This window comes from Musa acuminata, chromosome BXJ1-5 (genome assembly GCF_036884655.1).
Source record: "Musa acuminata AAA Group cultivar baxijiao chromosome BXJ1-5, Cavendish_Baxijiao_AAA, whole genome shotgun sequence".
In the NCBI taxonomy this organism is placed as follows: Eukaryota; Viridiplantae; Streptophyta; class Magnoliopsida; order Zingiberales; family Musaceae; genus Musa; species Musa acuminata.
This window is the reverse complement of record NC_088331.1, coordinates 8,970,917-8,991,846: the sequence shown is the minus strand read 5'-3', so window position 1 is coordinate 8,991,846 and position 20,930 is coordinate 8,970,917. Positions and strand designations below refer to the sequence as shown.

General features: G+C 34.3%; 1 protein-coding gene across 2 annotated transcripts in view; it reads left to right on the top strand.

The window, feature by feature from the left end:
• The first annotated feature begins 2,879 nt into the window (after nt 1–2,879).
• Nucleotides 2,880–20,930, top strand: part of LOC135583204 (uncharacterized) — a 31,324-nt gene continuing 13,273 nt past the window's right edge. The window contains exons 1-12 of one of the 2 annotated variants that reach the window (XM_065182766.1): nt 2,880–3,500; nt 5,500–5,706; nt 5,827–6,649; nt 9,927–10,039; nt 11,851–12,059; nt 14,508–14,627; nt 15,116–15,244; nt 15,339–15,464; nt 18,255–18,310; nt 18,400–18,499; nt 20,357–20,474; nt 20,629–20,841. In XM_065182766.1, the coding sequence (XP_065038838.1) occupies nt 5,682–5,706; nt 5,827–6,649; nt 9,927–10,039; nt 11,851–12,059; nt 14,508–14,627; nt 15,116–15,244; nt 15,339–15,464; nt 18,255–18,310; nt 18,400–18,499; nt 20,357–20,474; nt 20,629–20,841 (2,032 nt within the window). In that variant the 5' untranslated portion in view covers nt 2,880–3,500; nt 5,500–5,681. Of the gene's footprint in view, nt 3,501–5,499; nt 6,650–9,926; nt 10,040–11,850; nt 12,060–14,507; nt 14,628–15,115; nt 15,245–15,338; nt 15,465–18,254; nt 18,311–18,399; nt 18,500–20,356; nt 20,475–20,628; nt 20,842–20,930 lie in introns of those variants that run through there. The other variant, XM_065182767.1, reaches the window with a different exon arrangement.

Here is a 20,930-nt window from a genome sequence, read left to right as displayed (position 1 = left end):
TTTAACTTAGGAAAAAATAAAAACTTGATTATTGATAAAAAAAATGCAAATTGTGGTGAAGAGAGACACTCCCACACCTAGGTAATAAACAAAGTAAGAGCCTGATTAATAGCTTTCTAAGAAACATAATTAATATGCTTTTTCTTAGTCAATCATGATAAGCACATATAAGGGTTCTTATCCTTAGAATCATATAAAGAATATGCAACCTTTTGGACAATCAAATTATTATTATGAATATTACATCTAGTTATAAATGTAGATTGTTTAGAGGAAATCAAATAATCAAGAATCAACTTGATCCTATTAGTCAAGAGTTTAGTAAGAATCCTATAATTTAGATCTAAAATCATCGATAAAAGATATATTACTCTATTCAGAAATAATTTTTTTTTAAAAATATTTTATATTGTGATGATGAGATATTTGGTGTAAGGCAAATTATTTATTATCTTGCCCATGTAAGACAAATTAGATCTAAAATCACTGATAGAAGATGGAACATTACATTTAGGAATAAAAATTTAAAAAATTAGAACATTGAATTTGGATTACTATAAATATGTTTATTAACCACTTATTTCCTGAATTAGAAATAATTTTAAAAATATTTTATATTGACATGACCATTAATATGAGATATTTGGTGTAACAAATTTTGTTATTTCTTATTACATCGATATCCAATGATTTTACCCTCATTAACACCAGATTATTTATGCATGTAAATAAATTAGATCTAAAATCAGAAGACAGATAACTATATTTAGGAATAAAAAAATAGACCATTGAATTTGGATTATTACATTTATAGTGAAAAACACTTACAATATGAAAAATATTTTTTGAATTAGAAATGATTTTAAAAATAATTTATATTAAGATGACCGTTAATGTCAGATATTTGATATAACAAACTTTGTTATTTCTTATCACATGGATATCCAATGGTTTTACTATTATCAATACCATATTACTTATTATCATATGCATGTAAGCAAATTAGATCTAAAATCATTGACTAAAGATGGATTACTATATTTAAAAATAAAAAATAAAAATATTTTAGACCATTAAATTCAGATTATTATATTTATAATGGATGGTCATTAACCACTTATAAAACAAAAAAAATATTTCTTGAATTAGGAATGATTTTAAAAATATTTTATATTGAGATGACTGAGATATTTGGCATAACAAACTTTGTTATTTCTTATTATATCAATATCCAATGATTTTACCCTTATCAATATCATATTATTTATTATCATGTGCATATAAGCAAATTAGACCTAAAATCATTGGCTGGATTATTGTATTTAGGAATACAAATTAAAAATATTTTAGACAATTGAATTCAGATTACTGTATTTATAGTGGATGTTCATTAACCACTTACAGTATGAAAAATATTTTTTCAATTAGGAATGATTTAAAAAATATTTTATATCGAGATGATCATGTGAGATATTTGGTATAACAAACTTTATTATTTCTTATTACATCGATATCCAATGATTTTACCCTCATCAATACCATATTATTTATCATCTTGCACATGTAAACAAATTAGATTAAAAATATCAACAAAACATGAATTACTATATTTATGAATAAAAAAATAAAATAAATTTAGATCATTCAATTCGGATTATTACATTGATAGTGGATGTTCATTAACCACTTACAATATGAAAAATATTTCTTCGATTAGGAATGATTTTGAAAATAATTTATATTAAGATGATCATTAACATGAGATATTTGACACAATAATTATTACTTATTACATCGATATCCAGTGATTTTACCCTTATCAATACATCGATATCCACCAAAAACTAGATAAATTGGATTATAAGATGGAGTTGTAGTACCAAAATGTGTCCTAATAATATATTCACGTAAGAAAAGAGGAACCATGAGTTCGATCATATAACTGCCGACCAGCTTAATTATATCAACGAATCAAGAGTTAGAATCACATATATTCTAAGATATATTAAGATTATATTAATCTGCACACTAAGATATAGATGTTACGTACACTTATTTTGGTGGACGGTGGTAATTAAATCTGAGGACGATGGAGCCACACCCGCTCATGTCGTCATCACTTGGGCCCACACGCGCCCCTGATAAAGGCGTTTCATGTGGACTTCGTTGCACGGATCGCAATGGGATTTGGAGTCGGTGAAGTCACACTCGCCCGTGTCCGTTTCGCTTGCGTCCACATGAAACGTATCAAGATCCTTTGATTCATGTTAGTGTTTGTATTAGCCCCCGCCAAAGTGACCCTCTATCGAACCGTCGGCCCACGTTAACTGTGAGTGCAATCCACGTATGTCGATTTCAGTTGTCATGTCATTAAAAGGTAGGATACGAGGGGCTTTTATATAGATAATAAGAATCGAGGGGCTTATCCGCAAAACGTGCCAAATTCGCTCACGAACATATTGGCCATGTTTAAAACCGTAGGATGTAGATCCGATGGATCTCGTACGTTCAATACGATTGATATCGGTCGACGTATACGGAGCTTAGGTAATGGCAGATTAGTTGTTATCTGCTTTGGAGAGGGTAATATATGTAACCTTCTAAGCTCGACTGCAACGGGAACAGACCTTCCTTTCGATCAGTGCAATGAAGCTGAACCGTTCATACAGGAATGGAAAGATTAATCGTACCGCATAAGATGATGGGATGCTGACGCTCGCGGGAACAGTAACGCTAAGCCTATCCATCGTCACTTCAGTCCGTACAATAAATCTGAACCGTTCATGTAAGATAGAAGATTCATTGTGCCGCATAAGATGTGAGATGCGGACCCTCGTAGGAAGGCGGTACGAAGGGAGCCGAAGCGGGTCGCCAGCGAGGCCAGAGCGCAGTTGGACTCGCTGTGACCTGCAGGAAACGGAGAGTAAGAGATAAGAGAAGAGTAAAGGATTACAGGATTCTATTACGGAGGATCGGCCAAGGGAGCGGAGCTGCCCCCAGTCACAGTGAGGAGAGAGAGGAGGAGGCGAACCAAAGAAACGAAGCGGAGAAGGTTCTAGGGTTCGCAGCGGACCGGGCGCGATCTTGATCCGCGAGTCCGGACCGAGGTGATTGCTCTCCCCGGTTTGTTTCGTTCCGATCAGTCCCACTTTCTTGATCTTCTAGGGAATGTTGTTCCGGTGGAGTTCTTCAAGGTGACACACGGTGCGATTTGGTTCCCTTTTCTTGGAAGCTTTGGTTGCATTGCTCCTTGTTTGTTTGTTTAGTTTGATGTGTCTTCAATAAGTAAGAGAAGAGTAAGAGATTAAAGAATTCTATTTCTGGAGGGTACGATGATGCCTTATGACACGGAGGCGGCGAAGGAAGCAGAGCAGAGCTGCCCCGTGTCACTGTGAAGGGAGAGGAGAACTGAGAAAAAAAGAAAAAAAAAAAGAAGCGGAGAAGATTCTAGGGTTCGCATCGAATTGGCCGTGATCTTGATTATTGAATTCTTGGCCGAGGTGATTCCTCTCTTGAACTTGTTTCCGTTCAGATCGGTCCGGCTTTCTCGATCTTCTAGGAATGTTGTTCCGATGAGTTGTCGATGATGCGATTCGTATCCTTTTTCTTGGAATCTTCGCTTGCATTATTTTCTTTCCTTGTTTGTTAAGTTTGATGTGATCTCATCGGGAATTTAGTTGAGTGGAATAATTACCTTTACTATCTTCTTTACCTTTTGATGGAGATTTTCTAGTGGAACTGAAGGTCTGCTTCGATCTTTCCGTGTAAATTAGCTTGCATTTTGTCCACTCGAATTCACTGCTTCAAACTTCAAGCTTACCATTTATTTGTGGATTAAGGATTTAAGTTCTGATGCCGGCAATGAGCAGAATATGCTGGCCTTGCATTACATGATAAAATTGGCTTAAGTTGCTGTGACAAACTTAATGGTTGAGCCTGGACTGTGCTTGTCTAATGGGCTCTAGAACAGATCGCTAAAGCATGATTCGTTTCAGTCAAATTTAACAACATAGATGTGGACCTACATGTGGTCTTTATTCTTGGTCTTAAGCAAAAAAGTTCCACTTCCTTACGCATGTGTCACTTTTTTCACAGAAGCAACTGAACCTTGGTAATTATATTTTACCATAATCCACATGGGCCCCTTGTGAAAATACCTATTAAGGTGTGCAAGTATCGCTAGTTTAGCAGATGGAAATTTGAAGGACGGTAGCTAGAGTAAGTAATTTAGATCATAACTACAAACAGACGCTTATTTACTAACCCAAGAATTGTGACTTCTTGGCCAAATTTCTTGTCAACTCAATATCTTGGCAACTGCTATTTTTTAGTACATTTATTTAACATCAAAGACGGGTTGTTGTCTCTTTACAAGCTGCTCCTATCTTCAAGAAATGATCTTCAATTGATGCATCTGGAAACAAAGTTCTCCAGTGTCCAGTACCAGAAATAGAAATGTTTCAAAGTTTCAAACCATTGGAAGCTCAAAGTAAATCACTGATTCCGCAAAAGTAAACATATCAAGACCTTCTAAGCAAAATGTCCAAAGCTAATTTAACTGTTACTCCGGATATGTTGTGTTGAAACAAAAAAGTTGCTATATGTCTGACTATTTGGAGTTTGCAACAGTGAATATTACGCTTCTTCATTTTCAATAGGTTCTTCGTAGGTCCTGCTAGATAAAGTTTAAGAGATAGGGAAGTTAAATTGCTTTACACCTCACCATGTGCCACCCTAAGAGATAGATATATGGAAAGGGAGAAAGAAGTAAGATTAGTACATGAAGAGATACATGCTGCTTACTTTGCCAAGTTTTGGGTCAGCATTTTGGAACAGCAATGAAATGATAACCAAAATCATCTTGAACTAAGGCTAATATCAATGTTATTTATCTGTATATCTGGAAAGGGAGAAAGAAGAAAGATTAGTACATGAAGAGATCCATGTTGCTTACTTTGCCAAGTTTCGGGTCAGCATTTTGGAACAGCAATGAAATGATAACCAAAATCATCTTGAACTAAGGCTAATATCAAAGTTATTTATCTATATTTCTTGTACAAATCTTTGTGATGCACTTTTCATGATGTGAGTTATTTTGTATGCCATGGGATGACATTTTTCATCCTTCACATGATAAAATCAATTTGTTTCACTTGTTTCTAGGGACACGTGTGGGCATAATATTGTTAATCTTATTACAAGTTTTCAACAAATTGATCTTCCTTTTATCTAAACTAGTTACAAGTTTCAAGAATTCGAAAGTCTTCTTATACAACATAACTTTATTGTTTCAAATCATTACATTCCTTACTGCAGTTTTTTCTTTCATGAAAGCATCTAAATGCATAATACATGTTAAATTCCACATAATTATATGAGTTTAAAATCCTTCTTTCCTTTTTCTTTAAAGTTTGAGTTCCTGCACATGAAATATTTGCTTGATTGTCCTCATATTGCTGAGGTATATTGCTATAATTGATTTTTGTGATTTATTTGCAGCTTTTATCTGTTCATCAGCAGATTCTGTATGAGACCTCCCTGGTTTTATGTGAATTTCAAGTTCTATGGTGGTGATACATCCAGATTATTTCTGAGCAGAGAATGCACTAGTAGCTGAACTCATCTATTTGTGTGGAAGAAGAGTTAGCATCATGAACTTTTAGCTTTTTCCAAGCTATCTCATGCATCAAGAACTGGAGAAAACAAGTACACAAATAAATAAGCATAATCTGAATTTGTGTCTTTATGGTTGGGAGAATTGATCTACTCTGTAATCTTTCTGGTTTTTCTTCTTTTTCTGAATGACTATGTTCTCTGTCTTAAAAGGCGGATACTTGTTTTGGCATCATGTGGGAAACTTCTGCATCTTCATGCTTTTATGCTGCCTTAAGCATTCAATGGTTAAGGGCTTTACTTCAGAAACCCTGCGTCAGGAATCTTCTGGACTGATTCGAAATGAAGCATATGGTAGAAATGCAGTGGACAGTAGTGAAGGTCAATCCTGTCTATCTTATTTGGATAATTCTGGGTCTTGTCAGGACTTGAAAGGTTTTGGCACTTTCGATACAACATGTTTACTGAACTCAAGTTTGAATTTAGATGGTGATCTTTGTGTATATGGCTCAGGAAACATAGAAGTTTTCCCACATATTGCCATCATATGCCCTGTTAAAGGATGCTCAATTGTTGTTAACATGTCTGGAAGTGTTAAGATTGGTGAATATGTAAATGTGATGGCAGGTTCTGTTAGTTTTGATGCTAGAAATCTTACTTTGGATCACTGTGCAACAATAAACACAACATCCTTTGGTGGGTCACCACCATCCCAGACAAGTGGTACTCCTATTGGCCATGATGGTGCTGGTGGAGGACATGGGGGTCGTGGTGCTTCATGCCTAAGAAGTAACAAGACAAATTGGGGTGGTGATGTTTATGCATGGTCAACATTATCTAAGCCATGGAGTTATGGAAGCAAGGGGGGAAGTACATCTGCTGAAAAACGGTATGGAGGTGATGGTGGGGGCCGTATTGAGCTCAAAGTCAGTGATACATTGCAATTGGATGGATTCGTAACTGCAGAAGGTGGCATGGGAGGACTCGAAGGAGGAGGTGGATCTGGAGGAAGCATCATTATCCATGCATTAAAACTGTGAGAATGACTGCTACTTTGCACAGTTTTGTTCTTTCTGTCTGATGTTTTATTGTTACTACCAATTTTGGCTGTTAACACAGTTGCTTCCATTAAAGCCCATCATTATCCGTGCATTAAAATTGTGAGAATGGCTGCTACTTTGCACAGTTTTGTTCTTCTGTCTGATATTTTACTGTTATTACCTACTTTGGCTGTTAACATGGTGCTTCCATTAAAGCCCTTTTACTTGTGATCAAGTAATTAAGTGGAAAAACCATGTATTATGTCATTTCACAAAATTGTAGTTCTTAATGTTATGTCCATGGCTGCTAATGAATTTATTCAGATTACTTCCTTTCAAGTTGTAATAATTACAGCTTTTATACTTTGAAGAAATAATTCTCATTAAACATGGAAGATGTTTATACTAGTTCACATGTCAATAGGATCTGAATATGGTTACTATGCTTTTGATTAAGTGTCTATAATTAGAAATTCACTGAATGAGAATGGACAAACATTTTAAATTCACAAGAATCACAACCATGAATACAGAGCTTATTGCAGCTATCTTTACATATTTGACATTTTTAGTCAGTGTTATGTAATTGTTGTCAGAGAGTAAGCTTCTTTCCAATGTTATGTATGCTTGCTATTTGTCTGTGACTATTGTCTTGAAAATTTTTGTTCGTTGAAACTTTGTAAAGAATTATGTGGTTGCTCTGTTTGTCTATTCAACAAAACCTTATTAGTGCTGATTTAGTGGTTATAGATTTTTACCCCCGTTAGGCAAGAAAGAAGAATTTCTGATCATATTCACTCAGGGTCGAGTGTTTTATGTTTTATTAGCTTCAGTGGTAAAAGTTAATTATCAGTTTATAAGTTTATTCATCTTTCGTGTTATAAACAGATGCATCCTTGTCCACAGAGGCTTTTGTGACATTCACGACAATCCTTTTTTTTATTGTTAATGGTTGGTTAGTGATCTTGTGACCTGTACATAAACCTCTAATGAATGTCCACAGTTATTAGTTCCATTTATTTCAACTCAGTATGTCAAAACAATTTTTAATATGTAACATCTGCTGTTTTATAAAGAAACTGTACTATGTTATGAAATTAAAATTGTTATTATGCTAAAGCTGAGATGTGTCCAAAGTTTTAAATTGCTGTGCTAAGGGTATCTGTTGGTTATACCTGTGGGAAATATATCAATTAATTTCTTTTCCTTTACTGATTGTCTTTTGAGTTTTGATTAAATGATTGTGTGGTTAGAAGGTTTAGTCCAGGCTTAACTTTGATACATAGGGAAGGATTGTGGTGCACCACTATTTAATTCTTGCCTTTAATTGAAAGCCATTTCTTTTCAAAAAAATTTCTATACATGGCTTCATAGCTCGTGTCTCTTCTGGCTAATTATTTGTCTCCTAGGAAGAGAAATGGACTGCATGTAATTAACATGGACAAATTAGGTTACATATTTAAGGCCATAATGTTCACTGGATATTTCTTGCTTGGTTTAGTAATTTATTTCCTTTATCTCCTCCTCAGAAGTCATAGCAATGTGCTTAGTTTTTATTTTTGGTATGCCATTTGCTCCTCAGAAGTCATTTTGGAATATTTTGAAGGGTAGGGTCTAGTTTCCTTCAAAGATAATTGTTAAAACAAAAAATCTGCTAGCTGTCATGTTGTTCATAAATTTCATACAGGTAGTAGATTATTATGTTGAACCAGAAGTTCGTTTCAGAAAACTCATTGGCTTTTGGTCTTTTTATTTGAAGCTAACTTTTATAGATGGTCTTTATATCTGTAATATTGTCCATACTAAATTATTTATTCCCAGCACCTCTCAGAGTAAAAAACTATTGTAGTGTTTTTTTTAATTTATAAGAAGGATAAGTTGAATTTATAACAAATGCCACAGCTGTATCTTTTCCACAGCTGCCACAGCTTATAACAAATGCCACAGCTGTAATATTGTCTAGCAAAGCTTATAACAAATGCCACAGCTGTATCTTTTCCTGTCAAACAGTGATTGTTTTTGGTTTACATCTTTAAATTTGAAAAATTATGAAATGCTCAAAACATGACTAACACATAAATGAGAGGTCCTTCGATGATTCTGATGGCTTAGAAGATTTTGGACAACATCCAATAAAGGGACCTGGCATATTCCTGGATAGCATTCCAGGAGGCCTTGGAAGTTCATTATTAATGATAATGCCAGTAGTAGTACCTTCTCATTAATTTTAATACCATAAAGTTATCATACAAGTTCGAGGTGCTGCCAGGTGGAAGCAAAAAGGATATAGATTCAAATTCAATAGAATACTTTCTTTTATCAACAAAGTAGGCCTTTCGTTGTGCTGATTGAGGCAAAAAGATATGTATTATAAGTAATAAGATGGACTTTTGGTTCTACTGTTGTATTTAAAGAGTTCTAATCTGATTGTTTAGAAAGTATTGAACAATGTTTGTCAGAAAAATTTTAAATTAGATATTGGGAATACATGGATGATAAGAAAAACAGTTCTCCTTGGAGAGGGGTGAGTACTGCCTTTATAAATATAAGGACAATAGTCAAATGGCACTCTGTAAACATGCAAACTTATGGTTTGGCATGATAATTAATTTGTTATCTTTAACAGTCAAGTTGGTTCTGAAATACTTGTGTTTCTTTGTCTGAGAACCAGGGAGCTGTTGGTATTTGATGATGATTTTGTTTAGACTACAAGGCTTCTTGTTTGGTGGAATGTTGGTATCAGTTCTTTAAAAGTTTATCATTTTGTTTATCACTTGATGAATTATGCCAAGCGAGTTCTACAAGTCACCTGGGTTTCTGTTTCTTAATTGTACTGATATATGTGTTTATTCTAGATGGCTCTAGAGATCATTTTTGCCTGCACCTGTTATTTTGAGATTAGAGAACATATTTGAGAGTTTGTGTAAAAAGTATTCTCCTAGGCCACTTAAGATCCAGAAAGTCATGCATGTCAAAATGTTGAGCTGTTCTCAGATTATGTTTGTGCTTCCTTCATGTGAAACGTTCAATCTTTGAGGTTAATCTATAGATATGTGTGGTTTTGTATACTTTTTGAAATGGCTGTTGTTGTTGTGTGACCTCTCGTAGTGGCACACTGATGTACCACATATTCACTTATCTGCATCTTCAACTTAATTATTATTTCCATGATTAAAAAAAAAGGTTCACTTGCTTATTGACAAAAATTTCTATATTTTAAGTTAGTATTTGCTAAATTTGTCCTCATCACATCTTTCTATATTGAATACTTAGGAAGGGAAGTGGCGTGATCAGTGCTGCTGGTGGGAGTGGATGGGGTGGCGGTGGTGGTGGGCGAATCTCTCTGGAGTGTTACAGCATACAAGACGTTAAGATCACAGCTCATGGTTTGTAGTACTTCATGTCTCAGATTCCTAAGTGTTGGTTCTTATTCAGAATCACAGATGTTTTTTCATAAATAATGTGATCACTAGTATAATGCAGGTTCAACTTGTTCTACTTTATGTATATTTGATCAAAATAAAGGATTATTAGTTGCCTTTTGGCAACAAGATTATCTAGCTCTTTTTTGGTTGTCTAAAAAACATGGAAATTATCGGTACCGGTTCTAAAGATGCTAAAATGCCAGACAAATATTTTGACCTCCTTTCACTGAAAATACTGTGTTCCACCCCTTCTTTTTATGTTGTTGTTGAGCTAAATAGATACTTAGATCTCTTTTAGTTGCCTTGGAAAATATGACCTGCGATAGTTAGCTGGAGTATTGTGTATGTGATTGTTAACTGGAGTATGAACCACCAATTGTTATCAATGATGTGCGATGGATTGTTTTCATATGTCTAGCTGTTTTTACAAGCTGTTTTTACAAGCTATTTTGTTGTGCTTTGTCTTACTAATAGCTGACAAAATTACCTTAATATTTTCATTGATTTAATATCTTTCTAGTAAACATGAATAAGATTGAATAAGGTTTTTTTATTCTTCTAGTAGGCTTGATAACATTGTTAAGATTCCCTTACCAGTATATCTGTATTGGGGTTTTTGATGCATTTGTTCTTGATCTTATAATTATAAAAGTGTTTAGTTTCTCCTCTATTTTGAATAAACACACACACATAAGTAAATAAATAATATATATATATATATATATATCTCGATCTGAATGCTCTTGATTTAACTAAGATATTGGCTTATTCAAACCTCAACAGTGGGAAAATGCTGACTCCAAAGAGTTGGTGACATTACAGCTTGCTATTGTTTTGTTCATATATTCTATCTTATATCCAATTATTTTGGATACTGTGACATTATTATTATTGGTGTGTGTGTGTGTGCGTGCATATATATATGTATATATATATGTATATATGTGTATATATATGTATATATGTGTATATATATATATATGTGTGTGTGTGTGTCTATATATATATATATATATATATATATATATATATATATATATATATATATATATATATATATATATATATATTCATCACACTTTCCTCATCTAGAGCTTTTATTTTATTTTTCTCTTGACACTCTTAGTTTCTTATTATACCTAAAATTGGTAACTAAAAAACATGGTGCATCTTGCTTTATTGTCAAGTTGTGTTCATTCATTTTTTGGTCAATTAGTAGAATTGATGATGATTTTTAAGGCCCTCTGTTTAGTCATATTGGTGGTCTTTATATGGGATTGCCCATTGTATTCTATGCTATGGTACTGGGGCATGCTGATGTCGCTTCGGCATTTTACATGCTGCATATGCTGAACTGTGCTGTCATTTGAATGGTACACTGACTGGCCTGTAAAAGCACTGGAAGAGCATGGATATTTGTGTTATGGTTGGTGCTGCTAGCACAAGGAATTCTTATGGCCTGGTTGTCAGCTACTGTATTACTATATCAGTAAAATTTCTATCATCTCTTCGATGGGCTTTTAAAAGGTTGAGATAGGCACAGGTCATGCTTGTGTAGCACGCTACGTACGTGTTTAACTTATCTCTTTTATGGTTTCTTTTTTGTCCAGAAATCTTTATTTGTCACAAAGAATTATAAAATTGTGTAATTGTTGGCTTCTTGCTAATAATGAAATTGGTTTCTTCTTATAATCTTTTTCATGATGTTGCATAGATTTTCATGTTTTTCCAGAAATCTTTATTTGTCACAAATAATTTACTTGTTGTAATAGGGGGTTGGAGTATTGGCTGTCCTGAGAATGCTGGTGCAGCGGGCACAATTTATGATAATACATTACAAAGTCTTAGGGTCAGCAATGACAACTTTACAACACGTACTGAGACTCCACTCCTTGATTTTCCGATGACTATACTTTGGTCCAATGTTTTTGTCGAGTGCAATGCAAAAGCTTTGGTTCCATTGCTTTGGACGAGAGTACAGGTTATATTCCTCTTTCACATATTATCATTTTGCTAGACCATTTCTTATGCATGTCTTATTGTTGGATTATGCATGTCTTATGTATCTTTATTGTTCATCTGTTTCACTCTTACATATGTCACTTTAATTTAAATTTGTTTATTTCTTGTTAAATTCTCCATTGTCTGATTGAACTTTATTAGTCATTGATGACTTGGTGGCCTTCCAAGAATTTTATTAGCTATGGTGAGCGAGGATGAGTTTAACTAGCATGCTTTATTTTTTATTAAAAAGACTCAATTTGCTTGTCTTCTTAATTTTTTGTTTATCCAAATTAATGTGTGATGGTAAGATCTAATTAATTTGAACTGGAAATAATAGATGCTATCTTATCATCGAATGCTATTGAAAACTCTGTGTGTTTTGAGTATCAAATATCCTGGACGGAGCTTTGTGCCATCAACCACAATTTTGTTTTTGTTATCATGTTTTCTGTCAGAATTCCATTGTTTTTCCTTTCAGCTATTACAAAATCTCATCAATTGTTTAACTCTCTCATTAGCATGTTATGATTTGAGTCGTCAAATATAGAGAATGCTGGTAACATGTTTTGAACTATTGCTAGTTCACAACAATAGGGATGCTTCGAGATGATTCATGGATGACCACCTTATTGTGGTGCTTACATGGAAAAGGCATTTCCAGTAGTCTATGCATAAAAAAGAAAAAGGCAAGACACAGCTGTGGAAGTAAATGGAGAGTCTAAAGAAAATTCTTGAGAAGAGGGAGAGAGGACACATGCAAATTCTGAGAGTGGCTTCTGTGACCTGTAGTGCATTTCTGCCACAAGGCTAAGTACCATATGTTTATAATGTGAGTTCATAATATCATGCTGAGCATCAAACGGGTAGTCTGAATAGGATGCATTATGTCCTGCAAGTCTGTATGTTTCAGAAAAAAGAATTCCTTGTTTCACTATAGCCAACATATGAAGTTCCAGCAACACATGATGTCCCACGGACATTGACATTTACATGGATCTTTTCTGTGCAGTGCAATGTCCCTTGTTAAATCAAGAGTAGTCGAATATTCATTTTTTAGGAAAGTTTTCTTAGGTCTTCCTCTACTTTATATTGCATAGTAATCCTAAATAACTTTCCTCATTTAATTGGGGTGTCTATATGTCTCTTTTGAACATGTCTACCATTTAAATGGTTCGCTGACATTTCATCCTTTGTGAGAGTTACACCTAATTTTTTGGACTAAAAATATTTCTTATTCTATCTTTTCTGGTAAACTTGCATGTTGATTTCAACATTCTCAGCTTGGCTATAATAATTTTTTTGTATTCGTTGCTTTCCAAATTGCCAAACACTCTAATCCATAAACCATGGCCTTACAACTAAAAATGTCTTAATTCGCTCTTCTAATTAACAAGCTTGTTCTTGTGCTCTTCCTTATCAATTATGTATTAAAATCTTCTATTTCCAATTAAAATGTGTTATTTTGTACTGTTAACTATTCATGAACTTAAGGTTTTTTTTTTCTTTTATGTACTGTTAACTCTTCCATGGGGGTTGATTTCAGTATTTATGATGGTCGCCCAATTTACCTGCTAATCAGACAGCAATATGTCAACTTCCTCTTGTCATGATGACTGAATGTGTTATTATAATTTTTTTTTAATCTTAGGGATAGTTATCGAGGATAACTTATCCTAAACAAATCAATCTGTAATGCTTGCTATCATGGATGTAATTATGAATATATAAGTTTAATTGGTACTTAAAGTTATTTTCTTTGATTTCTATTTATTTAATTGCCTAGTTTTAGCCATGTACCTGATTTATACAAAGAAGATTATGCTCTTTACTCTGAAGAGTTCTATATTCTAGGATTTTATGCACTATATGTGTAATATCCCATTAGTCCCACATTGGAAGTGGGGAATGCGTATGATTAGCTTATAAGGGCCTGATGAGTGTACTACGTTACCTCCCGCTTAAACATTTTGGTCCGCCGTTGAGGACCAAAATGGAGTTATTGGCCAGTTAACTCATCAGACCCGGGTCGTGACAATATGCTCTCTAGTTGGGCAAGTTTTATTACATAAGTCTTGTACAGAAACTGACAAATTTGATGACATTTTTACTATTGTATAAATCTATTAGATAGATAGAAGCTTTACATATTCTTTATTCCTATAAATTTTATTCTTGCCTATCTTATGAATTGCATGCTTTATGTTTCTAGATTAACCTGTTTTTCCTATTCCACGGAATATACATCAGTCTTCAATTAAGGTTTTTTTCATCTGTACTACTATATCTCATGCCTTAATGCTAATAATAACACATACAGATATATATATTTTAATATTTTTGTCTTTTTCTATGTTTTTTGCTGATAAATTGGATATTGGACAAGATATGTAGCTAGTAATGCTATTGTTTTTTTTGGTTGTGAAAGGTGAGAGGCCAAATTAAGCTAATCGATGGGGGCAGCATCTGCTTTGGATTATCTGACTATCCAGTTTCAGAATTTGAACTGGTTGCAGAGGAGCTTCTCATGAGTGATTCTGTTATAAAGGCATGTAATTTTACTAGCAACATTTTTAATTGTAGCAAATCTGATGTATAATACATGTGCAATCTTTATTCATCTATTGTTGCTTTGTATGTGGCTATCTATTTCGTATTTATTAGATCTCCATTAGAGGAGGATATATGAAGATCAAATAGGAATAGTGGCAACAAAAAATTTAAGGAATAATTGAGAAGAGTCTGAAGGGAAAAGCTTAAAGAAAATTTTGCATATGTTCAATTATGTGAAAGATATTGCCACTTTTTTAATTCATGAGCAATCATTATTTTAAGGAAGCAGAAGTTTTGTTATGGCTGTTACCAGATCATCTTTGCTAAATCACTGGCTTTAATTGCTTGGTCAGATTTATTTTGTTTACCACACATGTATGATGTAACTTTCATTTCTGAGGAAAAAATTTATCTGAATTACAATGAGAAGGTGCCAGAAATTAATACTCACACAGTGGAGTATGTTCCATTTTCTTCTTGAAGGTCTATGGAGCGTTTAGAATGTATGTTAAAATGCTGCTTATGTGGGACTCCAGAATCCAGATAGATGGTGGTGGCAATAATGATGTTAGTACGTCCATGCTTGAAGCTAGAAATTTAGTTGTTCTCAGGGTAAGCTAACTAGAATATCTTGTTTAAATGTTACTAACCGTAAGTTGGCATTCTGTTTCATTTTTTCATACTAAATGATAAATATCTGTGGCAGCATAATTCTGTCATATCCTCAAATGCCGACTTGGGTGTTTATGGTCAAGGGCTTCTCAAATTATCTGGACATGGTGATGGAATTAAAGCTCAGAGACTTTTCCTATCATTATTTTATAACATTGAAGTAAGTTTTTTTTGTTAATTTTTTGCTTTTTTTAACATTTAAGGGTAACTTACCTGTGAGTAGCATTATTTTTATATACTTTTGAAAGGTTATGGTCCTTTATGATTGTACCTTTAATCATGGTTCGTATTACCGGTCCGTACTAGTGTACTGACTAGCTATTGGTACGGTAAATATCGAACTGTACCGAGTGTACCAACACTTGGTACACTGGGGTGTACCGATATACTGATCCTATGTTGGATCAGTATGTACCGCCTATATCGAGCGGTATGCTTTGGTACGTCAAACCTTGCCTTTAATGCTTGTAGGCTGTGGCAAGGTGCAAATTCTAACTAACTATGAAATCAAATTTGCAACCTTGACAGGCTTATAATTGAGGCAAACAATTCTCAGCAAAAGAGCTGCCATTTGTCTCTTTTAGATCCAATAATTGGTTTATGTTTGATGCACTTGTTGTCAAGCTTGGAAGGGATCCAAGCTCAAGCTTTCCATTGAGAGCTTGGCTCAGTTGTCATCCTAATTCTGGCTTTGAATCTTTAGTTCTGATTTCATTAATGGCTTGGCTCATTTACGTCAGAGTTGAGCAAGACTTTTTTTGAAGGATTCCTGTGGCATGCATACATGTGTTATGTTGATGTAATTTTGGTACAGCACTGCTTGAGTGAAAAAAAGGCAATGATTGCATTTGTTAGGCCCATGCAATTTAGTGAAGCCTGTCCAGTCTAATTTACTATTGTCGTGTTATTTTATTGTACTTCTTGTAACTAGAAATCAAACAAAGTGCTAAATGTTTAATTAACCTTACAGAAGCTAGTAACTTTGTACATGGCATAGGAGGGCAGTCCTCTATTTTCAGGTTTTAGAAGTTCCTTGAATATTTTTTGTTTGATGAAATGGTCAAAAAATACTTAGGTTTGTCTTTGTGATGGCCTGCTCTATGTTGTTGATAACATTTGGCATGATAAAACACTAGCCCCTTGATGACTGGTTGAAGCCAATCACACTGCCAAGGGCGCATTGGGACAACCTGAACAACATCAATATGGCTGTCCATCGATATTATGCATCATCTCCATGCAGGTATTTAAGTGCCTATGATTCACTTTCTGCTGATCAAGATTATGAATCTAATGGGTAGAATACCTAAATGAGAAATCAGAGAAACATTTATATTTCTCTGTTATCCTTCTTTTAATCTTTGTGTACGAACTGCGGTGGTGGTCGGGGAAGATTGAAGAAATTTGTTCTGGTGGCTGGACAAAAGATGGGCTGTGCAAAATATAGGCACTGAGGCAAAATAGAGGATGAGTTATGCATAAGAATGAGGGAATTAATGCCCTGTTTTCATGCATCAATACACCTCTTTCATGTTCTAATTGTTCTATTATATCTTTCCTAAAGGGGTAGTGAGGAATGTGGAATCAATATAATAGTCAATTTAACAAAACGCTGTTTGAAAAGTTAATATGCAATAAATTAGAAACATATTTTCTGACTGGTCTTTGACACTGTTAGCCTGATTGGTCTGGATATCAGTGCTCTTCCCATGATGGGATGAGACATACAAATCAGTAATGGTTAGGGAACTTTAATCAGTCGAATTATGTGACTAGAGTGCTGGGTGTTTCAAGCATGCACATACAAATACTAAAATGCCAAAGAATAAACATTTATTTATGTGGGTTTTTATGCCTTTTGGACAATGGACAGATTTGTATCTTATAAAATGATGTTTACACAGTTCTCCTTTTGGCTCCCATGTTTAATTTAGTTATTTACGACAAGGGGCAAAACTTTACAAAAGGTGGCTGCCCCAGACATAAAGTACCTTTTCCTTCAGAAAGGGCAAGGATTTGAAAGTAGTTATAAAGCATGGACACTTAGGAATGTGTGTGCCCGCGTCGTGATTGTGCTGGTCATTGGCACATGTCAAAATTATCAGACACATGTCAGAATTATTGGACACATCTTAGGTACTTCAAAAATATTAGGACCCAGATCATTTGTATATATTCATGCTGATTTATTGTACATATGAATGTCACTTATATCATATATATAAGGCTTCAAGACATCATTGAATGCTGTCAATATGTATGTAATATCAATATTTTTAACTTTCTAATTTGCATATGGTATGAACTATGAACTATGAAGTATCTTTTGTGAATACTTGCAAACCATATAAATTTCATGTGTGACAATCATAGAGTGTGTAAATTGTAACAATTTTAATATTTAAATGGTACATATGACATATCCTTGGCATACATTTATATGATTTACTTAGTTTTTGTGCCTGTATCATGTTGTTCCAACTTCCAAGTCCCATTTTGTTCATGTTTCATAGAAGTATAATTTGTCACTTGGTCATGCTGTTTTTAATTAATCATAATTATGCTCTGATGGTTGGTTTTCATAATAATCTAAAATCAGGAAGAATGCTTAATGTGTTAAGGATTTGACAAAGGAGAGTAAGGAAATAAGCAATGACTTTAGGAAGAGTTTGGTCATGCTTCTGCTACCATTTGTTACTAACCACAAATTTGATTGGGAAATAATGAGTGTCAGGACTGAAGCACATGGAATGGAATAGTGCTTGTTCTGAACTACTGTTGTTCTTTGACCACTATCGTTTCCAACTGTTAACATGCATTAGTGGCCTTCTGTATATCATTCTATTTTCTTAACCTTTTTTTTCCTGGGACAAGGTGTTATCTGCAGCATTGCATGCCCTATTCTCATGTTTTAGTTTTGTTAATCATCATGGGCTTTTTCTATAAGCAGGTTGGGCCAGGTTCATTACTACAGGCTCCATTGGATGAAAATATTGGAAGCAGTTTGTAAGTTGAAATGATGTTCATCATCAATAAATAAGAAAGCTTTGACAAGTCTTGCAAACCAATGCCCAACTGATGTGTATCTTTATCAGGGCTACTCAATCTCTCTGTGAGAGTCAAACATGTCCAAAAGAATTACTCATGCCTCCTGATGATTGCCATGTGAATGATTCTCTATCTTTTACATTGCAAGTAAGATGTTGGTCAGAACTTGCTTGCTATATATTCTCCATTCTTACTGCAAACTATCCTCCTTACAGACTCTTTTACTTCAATGTAAATGTTTCAATTTATAGTATTGTATGTATAACATGATATTAAATCAGCTACAGAAATTCCACAGCAAGCAGATAAATTGAAGCTCATGTCGTTTTCTTTTCTCCAAGTTTGTAAAGGTGGTCAGAGACATGGTACGAAGACCTGCAACTTTGTAGGTTGTTTATAAGCTATTAGGTAGACACCTGTGTAACTTTAGACTCCTTTTAGTTAGGAATCTTGTGATCTCGAAAATTACTAAACCAACTCTAGAAATTAGTCAATTATTGAAAGGAATCCTAAAATTTTAATAGTTAGTTCATAGTTATCTGTTTTATCTTAGCAAGAATCAACAGAGAATTGACATTCAACTTAGGAGAATCCTCATTTAGAAATCATTTGCAAATGCAAATAGAAAAATGATTAAAAATGTCAAATACACAATAGGAAAATAAAGGGAAAAGACATTAGTATAAAAGGGCAAATGGAACAATCAAGTGAAAAACCTCAAAAAAGAACAAGGGCCAAAAAAAAGGGTCTACTCAAGAGTCGCATTATTGGAGATGGAAGAAAAAGTATGATGGAAAAATAAAAGTAAAAAGGAAAAGATAGAGTATTGTTTTGTAATGAAGGAAGAGAGGAAAGAGGAACAAGAGACAACAAGAGTGGGTTGTATTGCATGAATAGGTGTGAGGAACTAGAGGGTGGTAGGAGTGAATTAAGGGAGCATGTCAGACAGTAGGTCCTCATAGAAGGTAATAATAGGGTAAGACAGGAATACCAAAGAAGTAAAGTTGGCAAGGGTTGCTGCTGGTTTAGATGATTTATTAGTGAGTTCTTTTCGGGTAGACTCGGTGGGAAAAGACTAGCAGACGCCTTTGATAGGTGGTCTCTTCAAAAAGGTAAAATAGCCTGATGCAGTGATGAGTATCTAAGTAGTTAACGTAAATGCTTGAGTTCCTTGGTTGCATGCGAAGCATGTGGTGGCTTTAAATTGGCATTATAAATTTTGTTTTCATGTGTCATGCCATAATGCATTGTGTTAACTGATTTGAGTCAGACCAGTCAACTTAACATGTATGTGCATGGCTTATATCCTGGTATAATACATGGACACACCCCCATGTGTCATGCATAAAACTGGCATGACAATTATTTGGTAAATTTGCCCAATAATTTTAGCTCAAGTGCAGCATCAGTTGTCAAGATACTTATCAAGTGACTGTTGGAAGGTGGAACTAAATGGTACGGCATATTAGGCACCTCCATAGCCACCTTTGATAACTTAGGCCTCTTTGTTTTCAATCGTAAGGCTTTAGTTGTTAAACCTTTTTATACAGGCAAGATTTCTCGTAAATTTTTTACACGTAAGCTGGATTGCATATGTTGTTACATATATGTACAAGGTGATCTTCAGGAAGGAAATGTTATATGAGGAATTTGTTAAAATTAAGTAGCAATTTCTAGTGGGCTTTTGTTTTGAGCTTGTAACTTTTACGAACTTTTATAAGTGAATGTTGTTAATACTTAATATACTTTCCTTTGTTGAAAGATTGCATCCTCACTAAAGAACTTTAATGTTTTATGATCATCAATGAATTCTTCACATGTTATGCCAATTTTTGTCTCCATTTACTGTAGATCCACCATTATTTTAGGTATTATTTATGTGCCCTTGTCAATTTTTGTGGTGGTTGACTGTGTGCTTTTATTGCTTCATGTTTCTTTGTTGTGTTCAGTTTTAAGTTAATTATGTGTCATCATTATAATTTTCTATGGCATGCCATTTCCTAGATCTGCCGTGTTGAGGACCTTACTATCAGTGGTATAATCCGAGGTAGCATCATTCACATTCATCGAGCAAGGACAGTCGCAATTGATGCAGATGGCATAATAAGTGCCTCTGAGTTAGGTGATGTAGCTTTTTTTCTTTTCAATATGTGGTCAAAGTATCGTTGTCAATGTTTAGGAAATTGTTTTATCTATTAAATGATTTGTAATATATGGTGAAACTGGAATAAAAATTCTATACTTTTTTCATATCACTTCATTATATCCTTTTCCAGGTTGCAAAGAGGGCATTGGAAAAGGGAAGTTTCTAAAATATGGTGCTGGTGGTGGTGCTGGGCATGGTGGGAGGGGTGGCTCAGGATTTTATAATGGCTTGCTAATTGATGGTGGTCGAAAATATGGGGATGCTGATCTTCCTTGTGAGTTAGGAAGTGGGAGCAGTGGCTCCAGTGAGTCACTAGAAAATGTTGCTGGTGGAGGAATGATAGGTGCGTTATCTTTTTATTACAAATTTGTTGGATGTTATTCATATCAAGGTTTTGAATATTAGTTCAATATATTGCTCTATAACTGGTAT